The sequence below is a fragment of the Pipistrellus hanaki genome (assembly GCF_964339955.1).
Source record: "Pipistrellus hanaki genome assembly, chromosome: 9".
NCBI classification, from domain to species: domain Eukaryota; kingdom Metazoa; phylum Chordata; class Mammalia; order Chiroptera; family Vespertilionidae; genus Pipistrellus; species Pipistrellus hanaki.
In genome coordinates, this window is record NC_140511.1 from 26895610 (window position 1) to 26916399 (window position 20790).

Sequence of the window (20790 nt, forward strand, 5' to 3'; positions counted from 1 at the left end):
GCAGCCTAGAGTCTGTACTCCTTCCTCTCCAAGCCCAGCCAAACAATCCCCAATCAGAAAGCCTGTGATTTCTGCTTTAGAAATTCCAGAATCCATGGGCCCTTAATCAAGCCTTTCTTCCTTCTGTTATCACCAGATGGATTTTAGTAAGTACCATGGAGCCCACTGAATTTTATGCATCCAGCGAAGAAGAATGAGCCTCAAGACATTTCAGGACTCATCTTCCCTGAAGAGGAGGCAAGGAATATTCAGATATTTTTTTATTACTCAAGAGAAGTTTTATTTAGGTGGACACAACAGTGCAGAACCAAAACAGCATTTCACCTTTACCTACGGACACCACAGCCTTGATTTTAGCTTGTCATCCCTCCCTTAAAAGAAGTCAGCACGACCAGAAGGAAGACCTGGGACAATTGACCCATGTGGGAATGAATACAAAATACAAGAGTGATAACCACCCAAATACAGAGCTTTCAAGGTGCTCGTACTGGTTTTAAGGGTCGTTTTCTAAACCATGATATGTTCTCATCCTTTGTGGAATAGAAGCCATCATTCTTTCCAAATGACACAGCAAAAAGAATAAACATATTTTCCTTTAAAACTTTTGAAGAAATTTAGTCACTAAGAAGGATTTAAATTACACCAAGGAGCACCACTTACAGAATACCATTAAATTGTACTTAGGATGCTTTTAAAAAGCCACCTCGCTACAGAGGAGCTGATGGCTTCACTTTTGTAGGGACATCGGTGAAGCTGTAGAACTCTACAAGATTTTCCTCTTCTGGTGGGCGGCCGGGAGACACTCAAGGCACCAGGAGCTTTTATAACTTTTAGGAACTTGGATAACAATTACTGATAAAGCCTGCATGCTTTCAGTGGCAAAGCATTTTCACTGCTACAAAGGGAACCCAGAACACAAAACATTTCATTTCAAGCAGGCAAAACCAGTCACAGATGAACATTTGTGATAGTCCACAAATAACACATTATCTTCTTTCTTTAAACGTTTCACTTTACATGTGAACAAAATGAGCCAAAAGGCCAATGATTGCCCAGCAGGAGCTAGTTCATCTCAATGGCCCGAGATGAAACCTCAATTACCGACAACGGCAGCACCATTCAATCAACGGTTCTCTTCATGAGGTTCTTCGGGGAAATTACGGAGACCAGGACCTTTACAATGTCCGTTGCCCTAATCATTGCAGGGCAGCATTGAACTTGGGAAGTGGTCACGACTACCTCCACAATAAAAAGCTAAGAACGGTCACTACTTATCAGTATAAACCTATTCATCTTCCCCCTCGACCAGGAAGCTAAGTGAGCTCCCTTCCCCTCTCCTGCGGAGAACCATCTGCCTTTTAACATCAAATCACAGTTGCCAACAAATGAGGAGTTATCACACTGGTGTGTTTATGGATTCAACAAACATTTGAGAATGCCTATTACACGACCATCATTGTTTTAGGAGCTTCGGGTACAGCAGTGAATAAAAACCTTGTGGATTTTTCTATTTACTCTGGACTGACAATAGCAAAATGAACCAAACATGCACGCATTTAAAAAAAAAAAAAAAAAAGTGTGCACCCGCCTCTAAGAGCTGAACTAATTCTCCCAGGAACGAGGCAGCACTGCCCTGCAGTCCTACCTTGGCTCATCCTTCGATAGCAGAGGATACCCCGTCAACAGGTTGCTTCCACAAATGAAACATGAACATGCCACAAGACCCACCACACAACCGGAAGTTCCCAGCTTCCTCACAAGACCACTGCGAAGCAGGACAAAGCATTTTACAAGTGTTAGTCCACCCTCCTCACGTTCCAGCGAGGCTGCCTGGGGACAATGATTCCGATCTGGAATAAGCAGCCCCTAGTGGCCGGAGAGAGAACAGTGGTCAATGCCAACTGCCTGGCCAATCCAGGCTACCCACGCCAACTCTTGTAGCTTTTCCATCCGATTTAGAAAATGAAGTCAGTTACTCAATAGGTACACTTCCCTCAAAAGGGAGCCTTCCGCTGAGGCTCACTGTGGAAACACAAGGGCAGTGGGGGCCTCCATGCTGCTGTGCAGTGGCCTTCAGCCATTAGAACACAGCTTAGCCCTGGGTGTGTGGGCTGTGACCCCAGAAGGTTTGTGTAGATCTGAAAAGAAGGTATTTAGCTTTAAAAAATATTTCCAAGGGAGTTTGTGACCTCCCAGAAGTTTAAGAACCTCTGCATTGGAGGGTCTCTGTCTGTTCTTGGTAGGATTATACACGCAGCTGGTCACTGCATTCAGAATGAAGGGCTCAGTCCCAGCTGCAACTCGGGTGCTACGAGCCTGGTTCAGAGGCTGCCTGGTGGTTTACTAGGCAGACCTGGATCAGAGATAAGGTCAAGTGCTACTTGAGGGTAGGGGTAGAGGGACGAGGAGTTCATTTAGGAAGTTTGTCTCCTTTTATAGAGCAATGAATGTCTCCTCACCCTCAGGCATCTGGCTGCTCAAATTGATTCACTAAGCCAGTACCACACAGTGGATAGATGGGTTAACTTTCCTAGGAACACCTTTTCCTACGCAAAGATGTATGCCATCCACCTCCGCTTCCTGGCGGCACAACTGTTGTTCTCAGGCAACCAGCCCATGGGCTTGTCCTCCCCACCCCGTGCCAGGTCAGGTGTGAAAGGTGATCGGAGTGACTGGAGCTCTTCACTGTTCAAAATTACCATCTATGTCGCGGTTTTGTCCAGGCTTCCACCTGGGGGCACATGGCTGTAGAGCTTCTGGGAAAAACTGGAACTAGACTCTCAAAACCATCAGCCTGAGACAGTACGAAAAAGAGAAAAACGACAGGCGTTTCCCAGGAGCATAGAGCACCGGCTGTGCGTTTTCTGGAAGGGTCTTTATTTTGGCTCCTCTTCTTCTTGCACCTGCCTCTGTCTTCGCTGCCTTTTACTAGACTCTGCTCTCCTCAGGATGGGGATGTGTCTTTTTCATGCCCACCAGTCGGTGATTAGTGTCACAGACCCTTTCAGAGCTCTGAGAGTGGGAACGGGGACATGAACAGAAGCCAATTAGAACCCTGATGGGAGGATGACACATGGCGGGACTTAGAGAGTTCCTGTCTCCTAAATAATGTATCCACTTTACTGCTTCAAAATACACATCAGGGACCGTCTACACTGTAGACTCTACAGGAAAGATGAGGCTTTTTGGAAGAAAAGCATAGCATAGAAAAATATGTATTTTCAAATTATAAAAAGCAATGAATGTAGAGTATGGTGACTGAACACCTCAGATACAATGACATGAACATGTAGCAAAATTGGTTACTTAGATTACTGCCATTTTCACTATAATTTAGTGGTAATAAATATCATATAATAAGAATAATTTAAAGCATAGATTGCATCCTTAATTATTTATTATTAGCTCTCCATCTCAGAAACCATCACAGAAGCACAAATGAAACCCGCCTGCCTTTATGAGTATTCTGAAAGACAAAGAGCAGCTTATATAACTTTTGTTCTTCACAAAACTGTTATTACATCAGGTCAACACTGTCCCTAAGAGCCACATGTAAACTTCGAGGTACCTGAGGATTGCTTACGTTAGCAATGTGTTCACTCTCTAAGAATAAAAATGGGGAGGTCCACAGATGTCATTTTTTAAAAGATTGTATAAAATGTAAACATAGTTAGGATGTCTTTACATGGTCAGAATTGGTTAGAGTTGTTATATATTCTTAGCTTGAAAGTGTTTACAAAATAACACTTGTATTTATAATAGGTACCCTTTTGTCACATTTATTCTATAATTCTCCATCAATGTTAGAATGCTCTTCCCAAATGGCCTCAATTCTGACACCGTATGACACTAAATTAAATGTGTAAAAGATGTGCTTAAATATAAATAAAATACACTGCTAAGCTGTGCTGGCTTCAGGCACACAGTATGGCAGCTGTCATTTATACGTTCTGATCACAGAAGGTAAAACGTCCCTCATTTTAAACATTCTGTGTTCAGTTAGTTTGTTTACGCAGCACCCTGTTTCAAATGCTTCTGCTAACAGGGGCTGCACTGTGAACGCCCCTTGGACAGTGCCTGGATCAACCTGTGCTGAATGTCCGGATTTCCTCAAGGGCTCTTTCAGAAGCCTTCTTTCCGGCACAGAAGTCACAATTCAGCACCCTTTAGACTCTGTCTTATAAACTATTAATAACTTGTCAGGCAGAGCAGTGCATGGGCGGGGGCCCTCCCTACCAAGCTGCAACGAATAGCAAATAGCGGTTAGTGTGGCTGGCCAAGGCTCTCAGGTGGCAATGTAGAGAGCACTCCCAATTCAAGACAAGGCCAAGAGCAGGTCCGCCTCTGGGTCCACAGCCAGTGAACGTTTTCCTTGTCCAGCAGTCCTGAGGGCACGTAGGAGGTGCACACTCAGTTGTATTCTGACATGCTTATTATTATTTCACAAAACAGTCTCCCCAGATCCATGCTTTCCTGTAGCTCCGAGTCTCATCGCCCCATCTGTACAGAAAGGTGTTGCTCTGAGGCACTAAAAAGGGCTATCGTTCTTACTCTGATTAGCCTTTCCACTTTTCATCTGATGAGAGCTCACATACTTGCTGCGGCTTACTCATCCCTGCATCGCCTCTCAAAGGAAGTGCACGGACGGCTCTCGCACAGCATTCGGAGGGCCATCATTTTCATCAGGAAGTCGTGTCCCGCCATTACCAAGAGCCATTTCCTGCGAACCAGATGAAGCCCCGCAGAAGCGCTGCAGCCAAAATGAATCCCACGTCACAGAAGTCACGGCTCTGAAGTTCCTGAAAACGATCATCAGCAAGAAGAATCCAGGAGTCTCTGTCGAGCATTCTGCTCCCCATTATTTGCTTTAGTTTCACTGTGTGCATTCAAATCTGTCAAAACGGAAAGAATATGTCTGTGACAGAAGTCACGCAGCACAAATTAACTTCTCTGCTGCTATACATCTATCTCATGTTCTTTCCCTTAGCCAATTTCACTGCACAGTGAAGTTAGGTCGGGGCAACAGTTAAACCAATACACTATCATTCCCCACGCCCCGCCCTTTCTACTCCCTTTTTAAAAATATATATTTTTATTGATTCCCGAGAAGCAGGGAGAGAGAGAGAAAAAAGCTCCCTTTTATGAATGAGAGAAAAAGCATCAATGATGAGAGAGCATCATTGATTGCCCGCCTCCTGCACACCCCTTTTAGGGGATTGAGCCTGAAACCTGGACATGTGCCCAGACCATGACCTTCAGGTCGACAATCAAACAACTAATCCATGCTGTTCTGGTCTTCCATTCCCTTTTGAAAGAGACAGAGAATAGAAGACAAAAGGATCCGGGAGAAAAGACAAAAGGTACAGGGAGGAAAGCCAGTAAAACAAGACCGAAAAATAAGCAAGAATGACAGACAGAGGTAATGCCTGAGCAAGAGGCAGAGTATGGAACAGAGAGGAGGAAAAGGAAGAGAGGACAGTCAAGAAAAAGCACAGAAGCTTTCCTGCACTGGAAATTTGGGGCCGCCCCAATTCTTTCCCTTTCTCTCCTAGTACTGAAGGGTTTCACTTAAGATCACACTAGGAAAATGGTTTAATGCAGAAGGGTGGGGTGGCAAAGACTGTCAATCATTCATAAAAGGGAGCTGCAAAGGCTCTCTGTGGGTTGCCTCAGGTGGAAGCTAGCCCTACCTTTGAGCTCTGCCGTCTGGTTCCCCTGCTCCTCTCCCATCGTCTCAGACTGCTTGAGATTTTTGCCGTCAACGGCATCCACCTTGACCGTGCCAAGGTTAGTCAGGATATCCATGGGGTTGATGCCCTGGCCGTCGCGTTTAATATTCTCCAGTATCTTAAGGCACTTGTATGACTTGAGTTCACTTATATTCTCCTCCAAGAAAAGGTTGTAGAGGCTCAAGTCGTTGTACCCTTCAGACTTGTAAGGCAGAACACCGAAAGTGGGCAGGATTTCATACACTTGGAGAACCTCCGTCTTCTGCCGGAATGGAACAAACAGCATGTAGACAACCACGGGGACCAGCAGGATGTAAACCACCAAGTTAATGAAACTGAGCAGCTGGAAGATGCCGACGGCGATGAGTTTGCACTGAAACCGATCGGGGACGGTGCTGTCGTTTCTCAGGATCCCTGACTTGATGCTGCAGACAAACTCGTCGGAGAGGGAGGAGAGGCTAAAGTAATAGCCCAGGTAGATGCATGCTAACACTATAATGCTGAGGGTCAGCACCCGGCAGGTGATGTACTTGACAATCAAGTTATTAGATTTTTTCTTTGTCTTCAGGTACTGTTCCACGATTGGGTACTTGAAGTGGCTTTCAGATATCTCCCACAAACTAATAAGAAAAACAAAAAGCGTTTAAACCCTTACCAAGACCACCAAATAGTTAAAGACATAAGCACATTTAACAATAGCACACTGAAAATCTCAAAAGCCTTCCTGTCCAAACTCCTCTACTGACAACTTCACTCTCGCACAAGAGAATCAAATCAGGTTTGGAAAAACAAAGAATGAAAAGCAATAACAAAACACCTTTCCCCTTAATATTTTAAAAAAGGTCTACTTGGTTAAATGAGTTACATTTGTAAATTCTTCGAACACCTGTTACCTAGGGAATGTACATGTTTGTTGCATAAATTTGATAGTTCTTATTCTGCTGTTTTTAAGCTGTAATTTTCTGCTCACTCAAATGTGCAGAATAAAGAAGAATATTCTGGCCCGGCTAGAACACACGTGCTTCCTGTTGGCAGGGGCGGGAGGCAGACCGCTCACTGGGTGTGGGCCCAGGCTGTGGGCCAACAGACCTGGCTCAGGCCCCATCTCGCCCACTGATTGCTACAGGACAGTGTTTTTCTCTGCAAAGGGGGAAATAATTGCTTTTGATGCTCTGAGGATTAAACGAGATCATGCACTTAGAGAACTCAGCATGATGTCTGGGATAGATTAAGTATTTTTTAAATGAGCTATTGCTAATAACAAGAATCAGAGGAAGAATGTAAAAAAAGGCAAGGCACCGCCTACTCATTCCCTTCTGTCACACCTGCTTTCTTCTAAGCTCAGTGGTCTCATAATCCTCCGTGGTCCCCCATTAAGGTGGGTCAAAGCAAGTGAGCTACACCTGCCCTAACCTGTTACCTCTTCCAGTGAAACAGTGATGGTTCACTCAATAAGGAGAGGACTCTTGATGTGAGGACAGATGCTGGGGCATACAAGTGGGGGCAAGCTTCCCGCCCCGTTCCCCCTCCCCCCCCCCACACACACACCAATATCTACTGGCAATGGGAGCCCGAAGCCCAGATGGGCAGGAAAAGGGCAGAGAATGTGTGTACGACAAAACCTGACTCGGTGCCTGCAGGGGACTAAGTTACCTTTGTCCTACGTTCTCATTAGAACTGGGAACTGTGCAGGGGCCATCTCTCAGGTCGCGGTCACACATGCTCTTGGCGGCTTTAATGGCACGGTTGTACACTCTGTCAAGTTCTTCTATGGTGAACTTCAAATCTGAGCAAATGTGCGGAGCAGCTGCAAAGCGCCAGAACAGGGAGGGCAGGTAGAGCAGGATGGCGACCAGCAACAGGATGTAGGGGAAGAACTGAAACACAAGAGCACACCGTGGATCAAAATTCCTCTGAGGCCACCTTGCCACGCGCGCGTGGCTTCCTCATTCTGAGACAGCGGTGAGCGCCCGTGCCGCTGTGGGAATCAGGCTCATTGCCGAATAACCGCTGCTAATGGCTAAATCCATTTGTCCAGATAAGCTTTGATACTGGCAATCACCTTTCTCCTTCCTTTCAATAGTCTTTAATTGGAAATAATTGGCCATTACAGGATGACACAGAAAGAAACAAAAATAAATAAAAGTACTCCCATATCCTTTTGAGTAATCCCTCAACAAAACCCCAATCAAACTAGAGACCATTGTCACAGTGGCCTCCGCTAGGCTCTATTTTAAAAATTGCTCTAGCTTTTAAAAGGTCACTAAGATTAAGAGCTCTACTTTCTTTTCTTTTCTTTTCTTTTCCCTTTCATTCCTTCTCTGGAATCTGGGAGAATGACACAGAAATGCATAACTTTGCTCACAACAAATGAGAAAAACTTTGGCTTCCGTGACTTAGGAATCATCCCACCAAAACGCTGAAACAAGCAGCTCACCATCAGGAAACGAGAACAAACTTTCCAAACTGGGACAGACCTGAGCTGGGCTCGACCCCCGACCTTTCCCAGCTGGACAACCTCAAGTCGGGAGAAGCCGACCACACGGGCAGCAGTGTCAGGAGGAGGAGGGCATCCGGATGGAGATGGTTGTGCAAAACGAACAAGAGGGGGTCCGGGAGTTGGGAGACAGCAAAGAGCACCCTGCACCCAGGTCTGTGGGGTGGTCAGGGAAGGCTTAGCTGCAAGAGAAGACACAGGACATCCAGAAACTACAGTCAACACCCATCTGAATTTCAGCTCAGCCAGTGGCCTTGGGCAGTGAGGTCATTGAGCCTCTGACCTCAGTTTCCACAGCTATAAAATGGTCATGCAATAGAGATATTAGGAGAATTAAATAATCTATGAAAAATGCTTAGCATGGCATGTAATAGGCACTAAAACATACCAGCTAAAAGCAACGAAGGGCATGTCATCTTTAGTCCTCACGATGACCTGGCCAGGCCTTGGTGATGGCTGCCTGCTGCAGGGAGGGGAGAGAAGTCCACAGCCATTTCCTGGCTGCAGAGCACAAGGCTGGTGACAGAGACAGGACACGAAGCCTGGCTTCGGACCCCAGAGGCATATCTGTCTCACCATAATACGCTGCGAATTAGTTTGCTGCTCTGGAAAGCCTCTTCCCGCTTTTGGATTGTTCCCTTCCCACAGTTCCTCAGAGTTGGATCGGGAAGAGGCCCGAGCTGACACAAAACCTCCACTCTACACCTCTCTGGGAGCATTAGCCCGGGTACAGAGAGTTCTCGAATAGCCTGTTACCATCTATGTTTCCATGGTACGCCCGTCAAGCCTAAGAAACCGTCATTGGCACATTACTGGGAACTAAATTACAGATCTTACTTAAATTACTCCAGTGTTCCCATGACTGTCTTCTTTTTGTTCCCAGAGCCATTTTGGGGTGTCCATTACACCGAGTTGTCACGTCTCCCTCATCGTCTTGGTTCTGTGACAACTCCTGAATCTTTCCTTGTTTTCCATGGAGAATAATATTTATAAGTGCATAAAATACTTCCAACCATTTTGCATGTGATTCCTTTTTATTTTATTGTTTTCAGAAAGAGAGAAGGAGAGGGAGAGAGAGATAGAAACATCAATGATGAGAGAGAGACATCAATCTGCTGTCTCCCGCACGCCCCTCACCCCCCCCCCCCGCCCCCTACTGGGGATCAAGCCTGCGACCAAGGCATATGTCCTGACTAGGAGTGGAGCAGAGACCTCCTGGTTTATGGGTCGACACTCCACTACTGAGCCACACGGGCCAGGTTTGCATGTGATTCTTTACTAACACATTCATAGAATCTAACAGATGGTTTCACAGCAGTAACTCTGAGTTATGAGGGGGAGACAGTATTCCCAGTTGTCTGTGGTTTCTGTGGGTGAAAAGTCCTAAGTACCACTCCTACCATTGTGGATTGTGGCACGCACACTTTAAATGTTAAGTTAGTTAGAAGTGCATAAAAAATAAAGCTGTCATGTGTTTCCTATCCCAGTGACAAACTCCCTGATGCCATCACAGACCCCAGGTTAGGGATCCCTGCCACAGAGGAGAGAGAGAAATTACACGAATGGCTCTGAGTTTTACCAAGCCCTCTCACCAACATAGCGGCTTCGCCCAGGGGTTCTGGCCTGGGACGGGCCTTCTCAAGATTATTAACCCAATTTGCATAGGGCTGCTGCACACTGACACCACAGCCAGTGGTTAGCTGAACTGGGGCTGCATAATTCGGGGTTGGCTGCGTTGAGAAAGAAGCAGTGTTCCTTCAACCCTTGCCCACTCTGAAGGGTGCCTATTAGCATCAAAATGTAACTATGCCACAGAGTTTGTGGTGTTTCCACCACCAGGCATTCTTCTTTTTTTAAAAAAAAAATACATTTTATTGATTTTTTACTGAGTGGGAGAGGGATAATACAGAGGTAGAAACATCGATGAGAAACATCAATCAGCTGCCTCCTGCACACCTCCTACTGGGGATGTGCCCGCAACCAAGGTACATGCCCTTGACCGGAATTGAACCTGGGACCTTTCAGTCTGCAGGCCGATGGTCTATCCACTGAGTCAAACCAGTCAGCGCCAGGCATTCTTCTTGAGAGTCACAGAGGGAACTATTTCTAACTCAGGGATGTGAGATCTTTTTATAGAACACTTTTCCTGTCAAAGCTATGTGAATAATAGCATTTTACCTCAAACTGTTCTGAATTAAAAGGTTACTTTTTACATGCAATTTTTCTAACATGCCCACTTGGTGTGATAATTAGTACCAATTGGCCATTCGGCCTGGCTTATTATAATTAGGAAAATGAGTGTTTAAAGGTATTATGTAGTGGATATTTGATTTCTCCCCAAAATATCGTTGTACCTTGACCACCCCTTGGAAATGTGGTTGAGCACCACCATTCTTCATGTTCTCCAGTTAAACCTTATTTCCCACCATCAAAAATAAAAAGCAACTTTCAGCTAAAACCGGTTTGGTTCAGTGGATAGAGCGTGGGCCTGCGGACTGAAAGGTCCTGGGTTTGATTCCAGTCAGGGGCATGTACCTTGGTTGTGGGTGCATCCCTAGTGGGGGGCTGTGCAGGAGGCAGCTGATCGATGATTCTCTCTCATTGATGTATCTAACTCTCTATCCCTCTCTCCTCCTCTTTGTAAAAAATCAATAAAGTAAATATATATATATATATATATATATATATATATATATATATATATATGCAACTTTCAGTTAATCTGTAACAAGGTGGTATTAAACTCAATTCAATTAAAATACAAATTGAAAAAAGCATTCAATTATAGCCCAACCTTGGTTCTCGAACATCTCCCACCTTGAACAAGTTGGCTCTCACCCCGACAAGCCTTTCATGCAGACACCTGTATGACCAGTTGTGTCCCTCAGGCGACAAAGGAGCAAATGTGTGAGTAGGAGTCCGCTTACCGCTAAACCTCACGCTGTTAACATCTCAGGAGATTGTTCTGTGAAAATTTTTGTGATTTTTTTTTGCTTTTGTTGCTGCTTATTATTATTAAATTTTCAATTTTTACTGTACATTTCATTTTTTAAGCTTTCATTTGCATTTCATGTCCTTTTTGTTTTAAGTGTTTATTTTTAAAAAATAATTCTTTATTGTTGAAAGTATTACAAATGTCTCCTTTTTTTCCCCATTGACCCCCTCCAGACTGCCCCACCCCCGCCACAAGACCACCCTGCCCCATTGTCTGTGTCCATGGGCCATGCATAAATACACACACAGTCCCTGGTTGATTACCTCCCACCCACTCACCTTCCCCCACCTTCCCTCCAAGATTCCACATTCTGTTCCATGCTTCGAGTCTCTGGATCCACTCCCTTTATCAGTTTATTTTGTTACTTAGATTCCACATATGAATGAGATCATGTGATACTTGTCTTTCTCTCACTTAGCAGGATACTCTCCAGGTCCCTCCATCTTGTCTCAATGGGTAAGAGATTCTTCTTTATTACCGCTGCATAGTATTCCATGGTGTAAATGTACCATAGCTTTTTTATCCATTCATCTACTGATGAGCACTTAGGCTGTTTCCAGATCTTAGCTATTGTAAAGCATGCTGCTTTGAACATAAGGGTGCATACATTCTTTCTGATTTGTGTTTTGGGTGTCTTAGGATATATTTTTAGAAGCGGGATCACTGGGTCAAATGGCAGTTCCATACTTAATTTTTTGAGCAAACTCCATACTGTTTTCCATAATGACTGCACCAGTCTGCATTCTCACCAGCAGTGTACTAGGATTGCCTTTTTCCACATTCTTGCAAGCACTTGTCATTTCTTGATTTGTTGATGGTAGCCATTCTGACAGGTGTGAGGTGATACCTCATTGTCATTTTAATTTGCATCTCTCTGCTGATCAGTGACTTTGAGCATTTTTTCCACATGTCTCTTGGTTATCTGCTAAAGTGTTTATTTATAAACAGTATATTAGACATGTCCTGTATATAAGAGGGGTTAAAACAGGGAATCATTTGGGGATCTGGAACAGATTTATTAAATTTATGTTATTTCTAATGGGAGAAAATGATTCGGTTTTCAAACAGCCTTTTGGAACGAATTAAGTCCGAGAACCGAGGTTCCACTATACAGTCTTTACAATCCTTTCACCCAAGTAAGCTGAGTTTTATGACTCCATCTGCTGGATGGACACAGCTCTGTCCACAGCTCCCTCTCCACCCAATTAGGTCTGAGATGCTCGGCACCTCTCACAGCTGTGACAGCAGGTTTTTGCACGATGCCCGAGGGGCACTGAGTTCTTCCAGTGACGATGAAGCTTCTGAAAGCAGCGCGGGAACAAGCAGTTGGCACACTTTTTGGTCTACCTGTCTTAAAAAATTGTGTTTTGCCCAGCCAGCGTGGCTCAGTGGTAGAGTGTCGACCTATGAACTAGGAGGTCAGGGTTTGATTCTCGGACAGGGGTTGCAGCCTCGATCCCCAGTGTGGGCATGTAGAAGGCAGTTAATCAATGATACTTTATCATTGATGTTTTCGTCTCTCTCTCCATCTCCCTTCCTCTCTAAAATCAATAAAAACATTAAAAAATTGTGTTTTTTCCTATAAGGGCTATCATGAGACCAATAGAACTTCCAGGTAGGAGGAGGCATGGATGGGATCCAGTACAACCTCCCTCCATGTTCAAATCCCCTCCTGCCTCATAAGGCGAAGAACTGTCCAGTAAGGACTGAACAACTCCTCCCTGAAACGTATGTGATCATGTCTATGGGATTAAATGCGGGTGGGAAAATTCATTCAAAAACATCTCCTGGGCACCTGCCAGCGGCTAGGCAGTGGGCCGAAAGTGTACAACCAGCATGTCAAACTCACGGCCGGCGCGCCTCATTTATTTAACCAACCAAAACATAAAAGTGATGACCGCAAGATATGTAGGTACTAAGTACTGAGGGAACAGAAATGTTCTTGGGGAGGTCAAGGAAGGCTCTGGAAAGGAGGTAACATCTGAGCTATGCTTTAAAGCAGCGGGCGCCAACCTTTGGGACCTCACGTACCACAGGTTGGCAACTGCTGCTTTAAAATACAGTGAGGCAAAAACAACCCCCCATTCCCCCCACACACAAAAGATAAAGCATTACTATATTAATTATATTAAGACTCAGCTCAAATTTCACCTTCTCTTTGGCCCTTCAGACATCCCCTTTCCCCTACTGGGATCCTTTCTCCTTGCCTGCTTGGTGAATTCTCTCCCATCCCAGGCACCAAATGTAGAGAGTGAGCCCACAGAGAGGAGCTGTCAGAGCTGAGGCTGCAAGTGTATACAAGGTCGAATGGCATTCTCCAAAACTCATGTCCACCTGGAACCTCAGAATGTGGCACTGTCAGGAAATACAGTCTTCGCAGATGTAATTAGTTAAGCTGAGTGCATAATTAATGAGGGTGGGGGTGGGCCCTACCCCGGTGACTGGTGGCCCTCTAAAAAGGCCACAGGAAGACAGACACACCGGGAGAAGCTGTGTGAAGACGGAGGCAGAGATTGGAGGGATGGTGCAACTCTGAGCCACGGCAGATGGCTGGCAACCACTAGAAACTAGGAGAGAGGCACAGATTTCCTCCTGTGAGCCCTCAGGAAGGAGCCAACCCTGCTGACACTGGTAAGGGCAGAAGTAGAATGTTGGGGGATCAGCTAAGACTGTAAGAAATATTAATCACGCTCTGTTAACCGTGATTGTTTTATTCTGATTAAAGAAGGCACATTCTAACCTGGCTGGCGGCCACACTCCGGACCTGGGAGCTGACCTGGAGATGCAGCTCTTCCTCCCCTTTTGGAGCTGCCTATCATCGTGGAAAGATGAACACCTTTGCTGCAGAACCAGATTCGCCAGCCCTTTGAAGACCCCAGCCCTTTGCATGTCTGTAAACTGCCCATTTGCCCTTTTGCCCGCCTTCTTTTGTACTTCTACCAATATAAGCAGCTGGCTTACGGTGGGGTGCAGAGCAGATTTCTTGTGGCTGACCTGCTGCTCTCCCGTGCTGCCGGCAGTCTTGGAATAAACGCTCATATAGGATTCAACCCTGTCTCTGCCTAATTGGCTCCAGTAGTGACAGACAGCACAGACCCGTCGTCTGTCTGGTTATTAACACCTTAATTTCTAACTTCTGACCTCCAGAGCTGTGAGAGAGGGAATTTCTGAAGCTACCACGTTTGTGCTAATCTTTTTTTTTTTTTTTTTTTTTTTTTTTTTTTTTTTTAATTTATTTATTTATTTATTTATTTATTTTTTACATATTTTCTTGATTTTTTTTTTTTATTTTTTTTTATTTTTTTTTTATTATTTTTTTTTTTTATTTTTTTTTATTTTGTGCTAATCTTGTATGGCAGTCTTTGGGAACTCACAAAAGGGTAAGCAGGGACTGAATTATGAAGCCCTCGGCTTCCTCCCATACACACAATGGGGGGAAGTCAGTGGTGGATGTCGTGATAAAAATTGATTGTACAAAGACTATTCCAGCCAGCAGTGGAGACAGGAGAGCACTGGAGAGGAGAGAGACCCGGCAGGAGGTTCCTGCCGCGGAGGTGGAGAGTGGTAAGCACTGAACAGAGGCGGAGGCAGCAGCAGTGGGGAGAAGGGAAGGTGGGTCTGAGAGCTACACGCAGGGGGAAGCATACATTTCAGTGCCCTCTTGGTGGTGAGGGATGAAAAGGGGAAGAAGTGAGGCTAATTCTGGGTTTCTAGCTTATCCAAGGGCGTGGTGGGGGTACCATTAGTTAAAATGGAGAAACCAGAGGAACAGATTCACAGTAAAAAGGGTGAGACGGGAAGCAGACCCTACGATGAGAAGTTCTGAACGTGAGATACCTGTAGTCAGGAACATCCTGGTAGACACACATCGTAGATAACTGAAAGTAAAGAGAGAAGGTCTGCAGCCTGTAGATGGTTGAAGCCAAGAGCCTGACTGAGATCATCCAAGGAGAATGTATAGGAGGAGGAGATAAAAGGAGGACCAGAGAGAGATTTGAGAGCCTGCCATTTGAGGGGCCAGAAACAAGAGAATTGAAGAGATGTGAAGGAATTGTTAGAAAGCAGGAAGCAGATTGATAGATCCTCCCTTTCTCCAACTGATGGACATTCCTGAGCACCGAACTACCAATCAGCACCTGCCAAATACCCTAAGCCCCTGATTCCTAAGTCCCTAGGTCCCTAATCATGAGACCACCAATCAGCGTGTGCTGAGTGCCCTAAGCCCCATCCCCTCTCTTTCCTCCCCTCAAAAGGTGCCTGAACCCCAGCTCTCACTCTCTTTCTCCTCTGGAAAGCAGCCGGCAGGGGTACTCTTCTCTTCAATAAAGCCCATGTCCTGGCATCCCGGTCTCCGGCCCCCTCTCTGTTTCATCTTTCACAGATAAGCCAAAAACAAATTGTACTGAGGAGGTGAAATAAAAATATGTGCAAAAGATATTTGTTTTTGGTTCTATGATGTTTAGACAGTACCCCACTTTTAAAAAATCCCAAATATGGATGTCAAGAGTGAGCGGTTACCCAAAAAGGCTAGTGCACTCATTCCACTTTGCAATCAAGGGAAGACAAGAGTGTTATTCTGGGTGGACCTAACATAAGGAGAAACATGGAAGAGATGGTAGCACAGCATTGGTGTGTGTAAGAAGGAAAAGACGCCTGTCCACAGGACTAGAACTCAGTTAATGGAAGCAAGGAAAAACCTTCCTTAAGCTCTGTATGAAAATGGAATGGCCCTGGCCGGGTGGCTCAATTGGTTGGAGTATTGTCTCCTACACCAAAAGGTTGCAGGTTTGATTCCCCGGTCAGAGCACATACCGAGGTTGTGGGTTCGGGCTCTGTTTGAGGTGCCTACAGTAGGCAACAGATCAGTGTTTCTCACATAGATGTTTCTGTCTCTTTCTCTCTCCCTTCCTCTCTCTCTCAAGTTAATGAAAACATATCCTCACATGAAGATTAAAAAAAAAAAAAGTGAAATGAATTGTCCTGTGAAGCAGGGAGTTCCCTTTCCATAGATCCACTGGATGGGCTTTAAGCTCTAGATCAGGGGAGGACAAATTTTTTTCCTGCAAAGGGCCAGACAGTAAATGCTTGTGAGCCACACAGCCTCTGTGGCAACTATTCAACTTTGTCACAGCGTGCAAACTTACACAGGCAATGAGCAAATGAATGAGCATGACTGTAAAACTATGTGTAGAAGCAGGTGGCTGGAGCATGTGGCTGGAGCATGGACGTGATCATTTGCCAAGCCCTGCTCTGTCTGCACCCTTGCTTCTTGAGAGTGATCCCCAGACCAGCAATTTCAATACTGCTTGGGAACTTGTTAGAAATACAGAATGCAGGCCCCATCGGGCCTACTGAATATGAGTCTGTATTTCAGCAAAGACCTCCATTTATAGGCCCATGCCCAGAGAGGTGACTCACATGCACACAGAGTTTGGGAAACATGGGTGTAGATGAGTGGTATCTACATTGGAATCCAAGCTGGGCCAACAGTGTCAGGAGTCTCCCCAAAATGGATAAAAACCATACTCTTGGCCTTAACCCCCTACCGTCAGTTCCAATCCAGTGATCTAGAGGAGCTCAGGAACCTATATTTTCACACAGATTTGAAACCTCTCGTCTGGCATCCTCAGAGGACCCCTCTAACTAAGTCTCTGTAAAACCACTTAAGAGAACTAAAAAGAGCCCTAAACGGTTTGGTTCAATGGATAGAGCATTGGCCAGGTTTGATTCCAGTCAAGCGCATGTACCTTGTTGTGGGCACATCCCCAGTAGAAGGTGTGCAGGAGGCAACGGATCGATGTTTCTAACTATCCCTCTCCCTTCTCTATTAAAAAAAAAAAAAAAAAAAAAAATCAATAAAATATATATTTTTAAAAAGAGAACTAAAAAAATTTGACAAATCTGTTAATTTTACTTTCTTGTTTTTGTTTCCCTTCTGTTTTTTCAGTTTGCTTTCCTGTTTCAGAAACAAATCTTGCCTAACAGTTGCCTACATTATGAACTTGACAAAGAACGGAGCGCCCCAAAAAGCCAGTTATCAAAAAGTCCTTCGGCGCCACCTGCTGGTGTCCTTGAGTGCACCCACATTTGCACAAAAGACTTCCCTCAGGGGGTACCAGAGGCCACCAGCAAGAGATGGGAGAGGAAGGGAGAACGGAAAGGAAAGGAGAAATGGAAGAAGCACGTGGGGGAGAAATTACAGTATTCATTATACCACTGCCATGAACTCTATGCTGATGACAAGCACACTGAATTATCACATGGAGTAACTTCTTTGGGGGGAGTTTGGGTTTCCTGGTTTTAACCCTGGCATCAGAACTGAACTGAGAAGTGTCCACATCAACTCTGTGCCTCTCACCCAGAGTCAGATGCTCCTAAAGAGCTACACCTGCTTCTGGACAGGACATACGAGCCCCTCATTCCTCCCCTTCCTCCGTGTGTCCTTCCCTCTATGGATGTGTTCTGCACACCCACCATGAGTTACACACTGTCCTAGCATGGTATCTGCTTGTATGGAACCGAGTCCTAGAAATAAACCATCACTTAAGTAGAATTAAGTAATTGCCATATCCCTGGGTGACCCCAGGGAATGTACAACCAGGCACCACAAACCACAATGGCGTTCTGCTTAGCCAGCACCCCATTCTTAGGCTCTGTCTTAGGCAGGGCATGTGACATTCCCCGCTGGCTCTGGAAGCAGTTTGAACTGGCAACAGCCCTCAGTCTAAGGGATTCAGAGGAAGGTTCAAGGTGGAAATGACATTGAAGCCACGATCAGAACAATACATTAGGAGTTTCCCAGGTCAGGGAGCGGGGGAGGGTGGCCAGGGGAAGAGTCCTGGAGCAGGGTGTGACTGAACAGAAACCAGGGACCTGAGGGAAGTCAGGTTGCCTGGAGCACACGGGGTGGTGAGGCTGCATCGAGAAGTGAGGCTGGGATGGTTCACAGGGGCCAGAGGGAGAGTGAACACAGACAAAATGGTTTGCTTTTTCAAAGCGATAGAGTCATTTTGTAGGGACTTGAAGGGCTGTTACTGCTTTTTTTTTTTTTTTTTTTTTAGGGAGATGACAGTCAGTCAGGCAAAAAAGAGCACCTGTGATTATGTGGAAATGGCGGGAATAAATGAAGCAAGGTGAGGGATGATGGCCGGCCACCCTTAAAGAGGTGGACGGAAGGATGAAGGATTTAAGAACTATAGAAATAAGAACTGATGGGACTCGGGGACTGACAGGAAGTGGGCGGGTGAGGAAAAAGAGTCAAAATGGCTCTGATTTCTGGATGAGGTCACAGGGTGAATGGTGAGACCTCTAGAAAACTACAGATCCAAAAGAGAAGGTGAATTCAGTCTTGAACTAGTGCTGATGCACATGCCAGACCTTCAAGTGTTCAAGTTCAGGGTACTCTGAGAGTGTGGACTGAGCTGAGGAGAGCAGGCTGGTCAGAGATCAAGCCCCGGTGTTGTGGCACATGGAAACTGAAACCAGGGGGATGATGTGACCCAGGGACAGGATGAAGCGGGAGAAAAGAAAGCAGCCTAGGACAGAGCCCAGAGGAGCCCCAACTTCTCAGGGATGGGCAGAAGAGAAAGAGTCTGCCAGGGAGACTTTCGTCTGCAGGTGGGCATGGTCCACAGAATTGGATGTCAGAGCGAAGCCAAGGAGGATGAACCCTTATGAGAATTAATTTAGCAACAGGGAGGTCGTTGGTGATCTGGGCAAGATAAGGTTGGTGGAAAGAAATGTGCTGAAATGTTGATGGGAAGAAAACATGCAGGAAAAAAAAAAAAAAGGAATGGGGGCTGAGCTCCTTCAAACTCAGATTGGGGAGATCTAGAACACAAGTGGGGCACAAAGGGGTCCTGCATTTGGTCAGGAGAAGGGGCCTCTTCCATTTATCTGGTAGGTCTGATGACAGAAGCTGAGCATGTTTTCATGTCTGAGCTTCCATTTCCTTTCAAAGTGGAGGGGGAGGGGAGGTGGACGATGTAGCTGGGTGTCAAGTACATCCTGGGAGCCAGGATTCTACATGAAGGAAGTGCGGCAAGGGTAAGGAGGGAAAATATGGGAAGAGGACACTCAGCTTCATGCCCAGCCTGAATTAAGGATCACCCAGTCAACAGTGGGCTCTGCTGCTGGACAGAATTCTGCTTGGAAAGGCTCTTCGTGTCCAGCTGGGAACTTCCACCCACAGGTTAGAGTGCAGACATCTGAAGCCACACACGTGTGAGAAACATCTGAAATCTTAAGGAGGCCATGGGACCTTGGACAAGGCATCAACTGCCATGGTCCTCAGCATCCCTTCTGTGAAGTGAGGGCCTGGATGAGGTGACCCCAATCATCCTCACAGACACGAGTTCACTGAATGTGGGCAGGGCTAAAGAAAACCAACAGGAAAAGTTTCCTGAGCTTGAAAAAGAAGCCAGCAGCCCCACGTCTGGGTATCTACTCAAAAGAACTGAAAGTAGGGACAACAGATACCTGATATACTGATAAAGGACATCAGTCTTTCATTTGCACAGCACACCCTTCTCATTTTCCCCATGATCCCCAGGTCTCTCTCCCCTGCCAACGCCTCCTACTCCACCACCTCCAAAGCTGGAGCACCCCCCAGACTTCACTCCCTAGCCAACCCCACCCACTCCCACAGCTTTAAATCCCATCTATCCTCCGTCAACCGCTATACAGGGTGGGACAAAGGTAGGTTCATAATTATGAGCACACAAAACAGCTTATTCTTGTATTATTATTTTTTAACGAGAGGCCCAATGCACAGATATTCGTGCATGAATAGGCCTTCCTTTCCTTGGCTGCCGGCACCGGTTTCCCTCCAGCACCCAGGACCTGGGCTGCTTTGCTCCAGCTGCTGCCAGGCACCTGGGACCCAGGCTGCTTTGCTGCAGCTGCATGTGGGACCAGGGCTGCTTTGCTCCAGCCGCTGCTGCCACCCACTGAGGGCGTGCTCTGAGCCATGCCGAGCCACTCAGAGTATGTCTCCACCCCTGGGGTGTGTGTCGCTTCGGTGGGGGCGTCTGCTGGGGTGGGGGCATACCCAGGGGCAAGCTCTGTGCTGCGCCCCAGGGCCCAGCTCGGAGCACACCCCCACCCCTGGTGTGTGTGTGTGTCTCTTGGGCTGGGGGCAACACGCAGTCCCCTCCCACCCATCTGCGTTCGTGCGTGCGTGCGTGTGTGCGTGCGTGCGTGCGCAGCTCCTCCTGAGCGGTCGTGAAGCCCTGCTAATTTGCATATTGTGTGTGTGTGTGTGTGTGTGTGTGTGTGTGTGTGTGTGTGTTATTGTATTAGTTTCCATACAAACAAGTGTAAACCTACTACTTTTGCCCCATCCTGTATTCATGCCTCCACCTACCCTTGGATCTCCCGAACCCTAGCCCACTGCCACCTGGGCCATCAAGTATCTGTGATTTCATGTGTTCAAGCAGAATTACTTGGTTTTCCTCCTAAAACTTCTCCTTCCTCAGACTTCTTCAGTGTAGCAAATGGTCACCTTTTCCCAGAACCTAACAGCTCGGTCATGCCAGGTCCTTGACCCTAATCTTTCCTTCTTCTTCCCA

General features: G+C 46.1%; 1 protein-coding gene across 1 annotated transcript in view; it reads right to left on the reverse strand.

Annotated features, from left to right (window-relative positions):
* Nucleotides 1-255: 255 nt before the first annotated feature.
* PANX1 (pannexin 1) overlaps nt 256-20790 on the reverse strand; it is a 47573-nt gene continuing 27038 nt past the window's right edge. Inside the window, exons 3-5 of the mRNA XM_084895412.1 lie at nt 7383-7606; nt 5691-6349; nt 256-4892 (exon numbers count right to left, since the gene is read on the reverse strand). Coding sequence (XP_084751538.1) covers nt 4813-4892; nt 5691-6349; nt 7383-7606 — 963 coding nt within the window. The 3' untranslated portion in view covers nt 256-4812. The remainder of the gene's footprint in view (nt 4893-5690; nt 6350-7382; nt 7607-20790) is intronic.